The sequence below is a fragment of the Hyla sarda genome, chromosome 4 (assembly GCF_029499605.1).
Source record: "Hyla sarda isolate aHylSar1 chromosome 4, aHylSar1.hap1, whole genome shotgun sequence".
Classification (NCBI taxonomy): Eukaryota; Metazoa; Chordata; class Amphibia; order Anura; family Hylidae; genus Hyla; species Hyla sarda.
The window spans coordinates 60,865,547-60,877,880 of NC_079192.1; the positions used below are offsets into that span (position 1 = coordinate 60,865,547).

At 41.4% G+C, this 12,334-nt stretch overlaps 1 protein-coding gene across 4 annotated transcripts in view; it reads left to right on the forward strand.

The window, feature by feature from the left end:
- EBF2 (EBF transcription factor 2) overlaps positions 1-12,334 on the forward strand; it is a 253,479-nt gene that overhangs the window by 151,912 nt on the left and 89,233 nt on the right. For all 4 annotated transcript variants that reach the window (XM_056571139.1, XM_056571137.1, XM_056571138.1 and 1 more), the window contains 3 exons: positions 2,566-2,629; positions 6,735-6,790; positions 7,624-7,697. In XM_056571139.1, coding sequence (XP_056427114.1) covers positions 2,566-2,629; positions 6,735-6,790; positions 7,624-7,697 — 194 coding nt within the window. The remainder of the gene's footprint in view (positions 1-2,565; positions 2,630-6,734; positions 6,791-7,623; positions 7,698-12,334) is intronic.

Here is a 12,334-nt window from a genome sequence, read left to right on the forward strand (position 1 = left end):
AGATGTATGTGGTATAAAGAGAGGAAGGGCTGTCTATGAGTTTATAGAGGGCAGTATGTAGTATAGAGAATAATATGATCAATAAGTATAAAGAGAGATGTATGTGGTATAGAGAGTAGGATGGTCTATGAGTTTATAGAGAGATGTATGTGGTGTAGAGAGTAGGATGGTCTATGAGTCTACAGAGAGATGTATTTGGTATAGAGAGTAGGATGGTCTATGAGTCTATAGAGAGATGTATGTGATATAGAGAGTAGGATGGTCTATGAGTCTATAGAGAGATGTATGTGGTATAGAGAGTAGGATGGTCTATGAGTCTAAATAGAGATGTATGTGGTATAGAGAGTAGGATGGTCAATAAGTTTATAGATGGATGTATGTGATATAGAAAGTAGGATGGTCTATGAGTCTATAGAGAGATGTATGTGGTATAGAGAGTAGGATGGTCTATAAGTCTATAGAGAGATGTATGTGGTATAGAAAGTAGGATAGTCTATGAGTCTATAGAGAGATGTATGTGATATAGAAAGTAGGATGGTCTATGAGTCTATAGAGAGATGTATGTGGTATAGAGAGTAGGATGGTCTATGAGTCTATAGAGAGTTGTATGTGGTATAGAGAGTAGGATGGTCTATGAGTCTATAGAGAGATGTATGTGGTATAGAAAGTAGGATGGTCTATGAGTCTATAGAGAGATGTATGTGGTATAGAGAGTAGGATGGTCTATGAGTCTATAGAGAGTTGTATGTGGTATAGAGAGTAGGATGGTCTATGAGTTAGAGATGTATGTGGTATAGAGAGTAGGATGGTCTATGAGTTAGAGATGTATGTGGTATAGAGAGTAGGATGGTCTATGAGTTTATAGAGAGATGTATGTAGTATAGGGAGTAGGATGGTCTATGAGTTTATAGATAGATGTATGTGGTATAGAGAGTAGAATGGTCTATGAGTTTATAGATAGATGTATGTGGTATAGAGAGTAGGATTGTCTATAAGTTTATAGATAGATGTATGTGGTATAGAGAGTAGAATGGTCTATGAGTTTATAGATAGATGTATGTGGTATAGAGAGTAGGATTGTCTATAAGTTTATAGATAGATGTATGTGGTATAGAGAGTAGGATGGTCTATGAGTTTATAGAGAGATGTATGTGGTATAGAGAGTAGGATGGTCTATGAGTTTATAGATAGATGTATGTGGTATAGAGAGTAGTATGATCAATAAGTATATAGATAGATGTATGTGGTATAGAGAGTAGAATGGTCTATGAGTTTATTGGTAGATGTATGTGGTGTAGAGAGTAGGATGGTCTATGGGTCTATAGAAGGTTGTATATAGTATAGAGAGTAGGATGGTCTATGAGTTTATAGAGGGTTGTATGAGGTATAGAGAGTAGGATGGTCTATGGGTCTATAGAGGGTTGTATATAGTATAGAGAGTAGGATGGTCTATGAGTTTATAGATAGATGTATGTGGTGTAGAGAGTAGGATGGTCTATGGGTCTATAGAGGGTTGTATATAGTATAGAGAGTAGGATGGTCTATGAGTTTATAGAGGGTTGTATGAGGTATAGAGAGTAGGATGGTCTATGAGTTTATAGAGGGTTGTATGAGGTATAGAGAGTAGGACTGTCTAAGAGTTCTTAGATAGCTGCACGTTGTATGGAGTGTAGGATAGTCTGAAGGTCTGTAGAGTGTCATGTGTGATGTTAGAGTATATGGCTGACTTTATAGGAGTCCAGATTGCTACTTCTGATACAAAGTAAATGTCTTGAGAGTTTATAGAGAACTATATGTGCTGGTTAACTGTATATGAGTTAATAATTATAGATGGTTAGTATATCATGAAGGCATATTTTATATTACTATATTGGTATGTGAGTCCATCATGGTCTATACTCTATACTAAAGAGCTGACTTATGATCGTATATTAAGTTCTGTATGTGATAGAATGACTTCATACACCACTATAGAAAGCAGCAATGGAAGCTTAGTCTTGGCTATAGTTTGTAAGGAACTATATGTTGTATTAAGTGCAGGGCGGCTTCAATAATACAGTTCACATACTCTTTACGTCACTTTACAGTTAGCTCAGTGATGTACGCTGTATAGGGTGAATGCTGTCTTTGTGTTAACTGTAAGAATGCTTTCACTGTTGTCCATGTGGTTTTCATTGAGGCGCTGGCTTTTACATTATAGGCACTTACAATAACCCTATATATCCAGCCGCTGTCTCTGGCCTACCTGGATTCCCTATGGTCCTGGGTAATCATAGAGTATATGGCTGGTCCTATGTGACAGCTGTTATCTATTATATATCCCTAGTAATTGGACCCTATTCATTGTGATCTATGGCATATTGATCCGTGATCTAGTATCCTCTACTATTGATAATGGCGAAGTACAAGGGACTCATTTACCATGAAATATTGATTATTGACTACTGATTCTGCACTGATAATACATGACTAATGAGTAATAGACGTTCTTGTATTAGGACATTTATATGAATATACATACTGCACACTATCATTTGCATACTGTGTATCCATTTTATTTCAAAGGAAATGAGCACTGAGAAAACCAACAATGGCACCCATTACCGACTGCAACTTCTCTATAGTAACGGTGAGTCCTGTTCGCGTGATGCGTCCTACGTATGTATGTACCTATGTATCAGCTATGCACAGCGCCGCTTCTGTTAAAAATGTAGCATTGCAGAGTAGAGATAAGGAGAAATAAAAAAAAAACCTTAACCCCTTAAGGACGCAGCCCTTTTGCACCTTATGGACTGAGCCCTTTTTCGCAATTCTGACCACCGTCACTTTACGAATTGATAACCTGATTCTGGGATTGTTTTTTCATGACATATTCTACTTTATTTTGGTAGTAAATTTTCGGCGTTACTTGCACCCTTTTTTGGTGAAAAATCCCAAAATTTCATGAAAATTTAGAAAATTTTGCATTTTTCTAACTTTGAAGCTCTCTGCTTGTAAAGAAAATGGATATTCCCAATAAATTTTATTTTTATTCACCAATACAATATGTCCGCTTTATGTTGGCATCATAAAATGGACATATTTTTGCTTTTTGAAAAAATTAGAGGGCTTCAAAGTAGAGCAGCAATTTTCAAAAAGAAATCATGAAAATTGCTAAATCTGAAGGGACAGATGTTACAGAACTACAACTCCCAGCATGCCTGGGCAGTCCAGGCATGCTGAGAGTTGTAGTTTGGCAACATCTGGAGGGCTACCGTTTGGGCACCACTGTAACAGTGGTCTCCAAACTCTGACCCTCCAGATGTTGCAAAACTACAACTTCCAGCATGCCCAGACAGCCTTTGGCTGTATGGGCATGCTGGGAGTTGCAGTTTGGCCTTCCTAGTGGTTGCCACAGTAAAGATCGTTTTACTTTCACTTTCAATTCCCCCCCCCTCCCGCCCCACCGTCTATTCCCTACCTGATCCAGTATCCAGCAGTCTCAAGTGAAGATCCCGGGTCCCCAGGCATCTTCTCCTGCAGGTACGGCCTCCATCTTCTTCCCACGATCCCCTCGACATCCAGGGGCAGGCAGAACGGGAGGTTGCCATGGCAACCCCCTGTCCTGCGCTGCCATTGGTCAGAACTCCGTTCTGACTAATGGCAGGGGATAGGAGGAGATCGCAGCTCTGCGACCTCACTCCTATCCATTAGGTCACTGACAACTCCGATCAGCCCTATTTTCCGGGTGATCGGGTCACCAGAGACCCGATCAGCCCGGAATTGGAGAAAATCGCATGTCTGAATTGACATGCGATTTACTCCGATCGCCGACATGGGGGGGTCTCAGGACCCCCCTGGACGATGTGCCGGGGTGCCTGCTGAATGATTTCAGTAGGCATCCCGATCCGGTCCCCAACCGGCTAGCGGCAGGGGCCGGAATTCCCACGGGCGTATCCATACGCCCTGCATCCTTAAGGACTCGGGATGCAGGGCGTATGGATACGCCCTGCGTCCTGAAGAGGTTAAAGGGGTTATCCAGGAAAAAACTTTTTTTTTATATATCAACTGGCTCCAGAAAGTTAAACAGATTTGTAAATTACTTCTATTAAAAAATCTTAATCCTTTCAGTACTTATGAGCTTCTGAAGTTAAGGTTGTTCTTTTCTGTCTAATTGCTCTCAGTTTAGAAGCAAATCCCCATAGCAAACCTCTTCTAAACTGGCCGTTTCCCGAGACACATGTCATCAGAGAGGACTTAGACAGAAAAGAACAACCTTAACTTCAGAAGCTCATAAGTACTAAAAGGATTAAGATTTTTTAATAGAAGTAATTTACAAATCTGTTTAACTTTCTGGAGCCAGTTGATGTATAAAAATAAGTTTTTCCTGGAATACCCCTTTAAGGCAGTGTTTTCCAACCAGGGTGCCTCCAGCTGTTGCAAAACTATAACTCCCAGCATACCCGGAGTTTTAGTTTTGCAACAGCTGGAGGCACCCCGGTTGGGAGACACTGCCTTAAAGGGATGCTCCAGTGGAAAACCTTTTTTTTTTTTTTAAATCAACTGGTGCCAGAAAGTTAAACAGATTTGTAAATTACTTCTATTAAAAAATCTTTACCCTTCCAGTACTTATTAGCAGCTGTATGCTACAGAGGAAATTCTTTTTCAAATTTCTTTTTTGTCTTGTCCACAGTGCTCTCTGCTGACACCTGATGCCTGTATCAGGAACTGACCAGAGCAGGAGAAAATCCTCATAGCAAACCTATGCTGCTCTGGACAGTTCCAGATACGGACAGAGGTGTCAGCAGAGAGCACTGTGAACAAGACAAAAAAGAATAAAAAAAAAAAAAGAATTTTCTCTGTAGCATACAGCTGCTAAAAAGCACTAGAAGGGTAAATATTTTTTAATAGAAGTCATTTGCAATTCTGTTTAACTTTTTGACACCAGTTAATAAAAAAAAAAAAGAATAATGTTTTCCACCGGAGCATCCCTTTAAGGATTCTAGCAGAGGTGTTTTATAACTCTGCACATAGACTATGCACAGGTAGAGTAATGCCATCTTCCTATGCACTTTTTCCAAGTATGTCACAAAACGGACATCATATGATCATGTTTCCAATACCTGCGTTTCCCAATCAGGGTGTCTCCAGCTGTTGCAAAAGAAAAACTCCCCGTATACACCGATACAGACAAGATGAAAGCAAATGCATCTTTAGGGGTGTCATAAAATGATATTATTTTATTCATGATACTTTATATTTTTTTTAAATAATATATATATATATATATATATATATATAATTTGTATTTTACATTAAGCTTCATTTATTTATATATTTATTGATGTATTGATTTATTAATGTATTGATTTATTTATGTATTTATTTATGTATTTATTTATTTGTTTATTATTTATATTGCACCATCTTATTCTGCAGTGGTCTAGTGTAAAGTTGAGACATATGCAAGAAAAGACCCTAGTATTGTCTAAGCCAGTGTTCCTCGACCAGGGTGCCTCCAGCTGTTGCAAAACTACAACTCCTAGCCTTTGGCTGTCCGGGCATGCTGTTGTAGTTGAAGTTTTGCAACAGCTGGAGGCCCCCTGGTTTGGAAAAACTTTCTTATAATGACCCATATCAATAACACTCATCTGCAAATTTCCCGGAGTTTCACTGCTACACAGCAGAAATAGACCAGAGTATTTAATGCTCTTCTTTATGGAAAAGTTGGGGGAAAAAAAAAAAACGTATTCTTGCAAGTAGGAAGCAGATGTAGCAGAGCTGGATTGATCATTCTGTTAAAATGAAAAAATTTAGTAGTCTTTAGTGATGAGCGGCATTGGCCATATTCGAATTTGTGATATTTTGCGAATATATGGTCAAATATTCGCCCTATATTCGCGAATTTGGCGTATTCATTATATTCGTTGTGCATTTGCGTATTCATTGCTTATTCGCGTAATCGTACATGAAACTGCAAAAAAAAAAAAAACGCTGCTGGGAGGAATCATATATAGTGAAGGGGTGGGAAACATTACTATTGGTTGCTAGGGGTGTTGTTGATAACCTCTGACAAGTGTATTTGCATCATTCTCATTGGCCCACAAGCTAAAAGAAGGAATATGCGCAATATTCGCACTCCTCAGTCTCACACAGTAACTAGTATTGGAGCGTTCTTTAGACCACAAGCTGGAAGCAGGGAGGGATGATGATCACTGTGATGTGTTCTGTGAAAAAAAAAAAAAAATATTCGTCATTTCGAATATATAGCGAATATATTCGCGAATTCGCAATAAAAATTGGAAATGGGAATATTCAGGCCCAACACTAGTAGTCTTGATCTTTTCTCAGTCTTGCATAACATTTTACAATATTTCTTTAGCTCAGAGAGCTGTCACGGGGCTCTACCATAATCCCGAAAAGCTAAACAACTACAGTAACCCCCCCCCCCCCCCCGACATGCGATGGCCCCGACATATGATCAAATCGACATACGATGGTCTCTCAAAGTACCAGTATCAGTATCATAGAGAACCGCAATACGTTTTCCTTCTATATAGACCAGTGGTCTTCAACCTGCGGACCTCCAGATGTTGCAAAACTACAACTCCCAGCATGCCCGGGCATGCTGGGAGTTGTAGTTTTGCAACATCTGGAGGTCCGCAGGTTGGAGACCACTGATATAGACAATAGGGCTTGTAAACACTTTGCAGGCGCAATTTTTCTGCTCCTCACTATCTATTTTGTCTTCTAAGGTGTCCGGACCGAACAGGATCTTTTTGTGAGGCTCATTGATTCAGTAACAAAACAGGTAGGTACCATCGTGGCTACTGAAAGGCCATTGTCTGGTTGATCATTTGGTCTTCCCATAAGGGTCCTCTACATATAGGTGACCCAGTGGTGGACCCCCATTGAGTTGGTCTACACCATTCTGAATAATAGCCAATAGGGAAATGCTGATCATCTCCTATTATATAACCATTATTTCTATAAGTAAAAGGGGTATTCCAGGAAAAAACTTATATATATATATATATATATATATATATGTATATATATATATATATATATATATATATATATATATATATATATATATATATCAACTGGCTCCAGAAAGTTAAACAGATTTGTAAATTACTTCTATTAAAAAACCTTAATCCTTTCAATAATTATCAGCTGCAGAAGTTGGGTTGTTCTTTTCTGTCTGGCAACAGTGCTCTCTGCTGACATCTCTGCTTCTCTTGGGAACTGCACAGAGTAGAAAAGGTTTGCTATGGGGATTTGCTTCTAAACTGGGCGGTTCCCGAGACAGGTGTCAACAGAGAGCACTTAGACAGAAAAGAATAACTCAACTTCAGCAGCTCATAAGTACTGAAAGGATTAAGATTTTTTAATAAAAGTCATTTACAAATCTGTTTAACTTTCTGGAGCCAGTTGATTCCAAAAAGTTTTTTCCTGGATAACCCCTTTAATCATTTTATATGGGCATGTGTGTATACTTATAGTACAATTTGAGATGGGATACTATAAGGATGGGCAGAGACTGAAGAATTGACTATAGTTCTGTCTCGCATATAGCCAGGGCCTTTGACATAGTAGAGTTTAGTGTGTAATCCTATATCTATTCTCAATTTCCCACAGCCTATAGCATACGAGGGACAGAACAAGAATCCAGAGATGTGCCGTGTTCTACTCACTCATGAGGTCATGTGCAGGTAAGATTGACTCAATTTTTCCTCACCAAAAGCTCGAGATCTGATCTTCCAACCAATCAACCCACCAACCCATGTTTGTCTTTAGGGAATGGGGGAAGCTGGAAAAATCTAGGTTATTGTTCCCCAAGTTGGATTTAGTTGAACATTGTGGTTCCATGAAACGTGGTTGTGATTCTCCGCATGACGGAAACATCAAGAAATGTCAGGTGACCGGTAGAGATGGGTTAGTTGTAGTTGCTTGGGATGGGAAAATAAATTGCATGGGTTCTCCATGGAAAAAGCTGTGAATAACTGGTGTAGGAAGAGGGTGAGTAAGGCTGGGTTCACACTAAGGAATCTTTGGGCAGAATTTCTGCCGGAGACTTAGCCAGCGGCACTAAGACCGCACGGATTGCATTGCCGTCCCCATCGACAGAAATGCATTTCTGGGTGGATCTTTTGGGAGATCTGCTCAGAAATGCATTGACGTCTATGGGGACGGCAATGCAGTCCGCGCGGTCCTAGTGCCGCCGGCTTGATCTCCGGTAGAAATTCTGGATAGAAATTCCACAGTGTGAACCCAGCCTAAGGGTCTATTCACATGGCAGAATTTCTGCTTGCGGAATTCCACCTCAAATTAAAGCCCATAGACTTCTATGGGATTCTGCACTCCCATTTACACTTCTGAATTTCCACTTGCGGAATTCCGCAAGCGGAAATTCAGAAGTGTGAATGGGAGTGCGGAATCCCATAGAAGTCTATGGGCTTTAATTTGAGGCGGCATTCCGCAAGCGGAAATTCAGAAGTGGGAATGGGAATGCGGAATCCCATAGAAGTCTATGGGCTTTAATTTGAGGCGGCATTCCGCAAGCGGAAATTCAGAAGTGGGAATGGGAATGCGGAATCCCATAGAAGTCTATGGGCTTTAATTTGAGGCAGCATTCCGCAAGCGGAAATTCAGAAGTGGGAATGGGAATGCGGAATCCCATAGAAGTCTATGGGCTTTAATTTGAGGCAGCATTCTGCAAGCGAAAATTCTGCCGTGTGAATAGACCCCTAAGGCTAGGTTCACACTGCGGAATCTTCCGCCCGGAGATCCTGAGTGCGGCCAGTGCCGACCGAATCAGTCAGCACTAGGACTGCGCGGACACAGCAGTCTCCAATAGACTGCAATGTGTTCCGTTCGTAATTCCTCCTGAAGTAAGAGCTACGCCATTTTTCAGGCGGAAATTTTCAAGCGGTTTTCCCGTTCACAAATTCCGCTTCCCGAATTCCGAAGTGTGAGTTTGTGAACGGAAAACCCATTCACTACACTATACATTTTAGTAAGCGGAATCTCTGGCTGCAATTTCAAAGCGGAATTGTAGGCGGAAATTCCGTAGTGTGAACCTATCCTAAGGCTACTCATCTTCTACTGTAGGCAACCTCTTTCTCCGCGTGAAATGTTACCAAGAAGCCACCATGTTTGGAAGACCTGGATAGGCGGTTGAATCTGTTTGTCAGATAATCTACCCGCGACTACTTTGTGCATTGACCTATTATTCCATCATGGGTAGTAGACCTGGTAACATCGGTGATGGATTAGGGATGACAATGACACAATAAAATGTCACAACCTCCAAGTCAATCACCATCTTACATTCTCATCAAATATTAACGCGGCCTAAAAAGTCATCTGAACAGGGTTTCCCGCGACACACCCTACATCCATAAATAACGTATAACCTTCTGTGTCCCTTACTTGGGTGTCCTGCATGGATTTGTAGAAAGCCTGTAGGCAATGAGTGAGGTCTCCTCGTACTCATTTAACATTCTGCAATGCAAAAGTGGAGGAGAAAAAAAAAAATAACGAAATCAGAACAGATGAACGCATCTCCTCCTTAGGACGGCCATATGTTCTGCTTTTCCCAGGATACTACCTGTTTATCTCACTCTAACACTTTAACTTTGAATTCTAATTTCCTATAATTTAGACTTCTGAGTGAACTAGATTACCCAAAGCGGGCAGATTGGGATTCTGTAACCCTTTCATCTCCACCATGATCTCCCGGCCCAGGAAGGGTTGTCTTAAAAGGGGTACTCCGCCCCTAGACATCTTATCCCCTATCCAAAGGATAGGGGATAAGATGTCTGATCGCGGGGGTCCCGCCACTGGGGACCCCCACAATATAGCATGCGGCAAGTTCTTGATGTCATGACTCTGCCCCCCGTGTGACGTCACGCCCCGTCCCCTCAATGCAAGTCTATGGGAGGGGGCGTGACGGCCGTCACGCCCCCTCCCATAGACTTGCATTGAGGGGACGGGGCGTGACGTCACACGGGGGCGGAGTCGTGATGTCACGAACTTCCGTTTCCGAGGTCGGGACCCCAGACCCTCCAGCGCTTCCTGACCAGAAACAGGTGGGTGCCGCATGCTATATTGTGGGGTCCCCAGCGGCGGGACCCCCGCAATCAGACATCTTATCCCCTATCCTTTGGATAGGGGATAAGATGTCTAGGGGTGGAGTACCCCTTTAAAGGGGTACTCCACTGGAAATTTTTTTTTTTTTCATCAACTAGTGCCAGGAAGTTAAACAGATTTATAAATTAGCAAAAACAAAAAGAAACATAGCCAGCACAACTACCTAATACGCAGGTGCCCGCTGCTGCGGCAAATACAAAGTATACAAAAAAGAAGGTCGCAGCAGCACTCTTAGTCAAAAAAATGGAGGCTCTTAGTGCACTTTTGTGATCAAAATGTGTTCCCACATCCACCACGTGGAGGTGGCCTCATTTCGGATGGGACCCTAACACTCATTTTACTCACCTCTGCTGGGCATATGGCCTCTGACTGGGTGACGTGCCGGATCCACTATCAATTTTAAAACCTCCTGTGAAAGATTTGTCAATTACTTCTATTAAAGAAATCTTAATCCTTCCAGTACTTATCAGCTGCTGTTATGATCTACAGGAAGTTCTTTTCTTTTTTGAATTTCCTTTCTGCCTGACCACAGTGGTGTCTGCTGACACCTCTGTCCATTTTTAGGAACTGTCCAGAGTAGGAGCAAATCCCCATAGAAAACGTATCCTGCTCTGGAAAGTTCCTAAAATGGACAGAGCTGTCAGACAGAAAGGAAATTCAAAAAAGAAAAGAACTTCCTGTGGAGCATACAGCAGCTGATAAGTACTGGAAGGATTAAGATTATTATTATTTTTTTATAGAGGTAATTTACAAATCTCTTTAACTTTCTGGCACGACTTGATAAAAAAAAATATAAAAAATAATAATTCCATTGGAGTAACCCTTTAATAGAATTTGATTTCCTCCTTTAATAATACATAGTTTTTTTTAGGATGTATCACAGTGATTTGATATTCAGATATATTTGAATCCCCAGCATTAAGTTGAAGCTTTTTCTCTCCATCTTCAGGGCCAGAGGGGTCACCTCGCCATCTGCCTGCAGATAGACATCATTTACCTGTACCCTCTTAGGACAGACGCGGCAAAGTTAATAGGCTATTTTTATACCGTGCCGCCATTTTGTTCAGTGCTGACTCCTTACTGATTCAGTCCAGGAACAAAAGGCTAATTACTTCCTGCACCCAATTAGTCTCATCCAAGAAGAGACAATTGTCGCCGTTTTCATCAGGAACGCGAAAAATCAGTAAGTTAGCGAAGGTTCTGACGCTAGAGACCTGCAGTAGAGTGGACTCACTAACTCTTTCCATTCTGTCTAATATTGGCGTCCAGTCAGGGGCATAGACCAAAGGGATGGGAAGAGTACCCAGGCAAAGGTCATATATATAGCACGTAGGTGGGGGCTAGGGTTGCCACCTTTCTTGCTAATTTGCATAATTAATTATATATGAGTGACCTCACAAGATACACATATGCGGGAAAAATTATGTCCTACTCTGACCCCTACAATTTTTTTATTTCTCCTTATACAGGGCTGTATGAGGGTCATTTTTTGCGCCCCGATCTGCAGTTTTTGACAGTATCATTTTTGTTTTGACGTGACTTTTTGATCGCTTTTTTTATTGAGGAGTTTCAGTTAGTTACTAACTACAACTCCCAGCATGCCCTGATACAGCAGCTGCCCCAAATGTAAACTACAACTCCCAGCAAGTTGGACTATATAGTAGTATAGTATAGGTCAGTGTTTCCCAACCAGGGGTGTCTCCAGCTGTTGCAAAACTATAACTCCCAGCATGTTGGACTATATAGTAGTATATAGTATAGGTCACTGTTTCCCAACCAGGGGTGCCTCCAGCTGTTGCAAAACTACAAGCATGTTGGACTATACAGTAGTATATAGTATAGGTCAGTGTTTCCCAACCAGGGGTGCCTCCAGCTGTTGCAAAACTACAACTCCCAGCATGTTGGACTATTTAGTAGTATATAGTATAGGTCCGTGTTTCCCAACCAGGGGTGCCTCCAGGTGTTGCAAAACTACAACTCCCAGCATGTTGGACTATTTAGTAGTATATAGTATAGGTCAGTGTTTCCCAACCAGGGGTGCCTCCAGCTGTTGCAAAACTACAACCCCCAGCATGCCCGGACAGCCGTTGGCTGTCCGGGCATGCTGGGAGTTGTAGTTTTGCAACAGCTGGAGGCGCTCTGGTTGGGAAACACTAGTATAGTACATGGTGAAACATTTTGGGAGTTGGAGGATTGG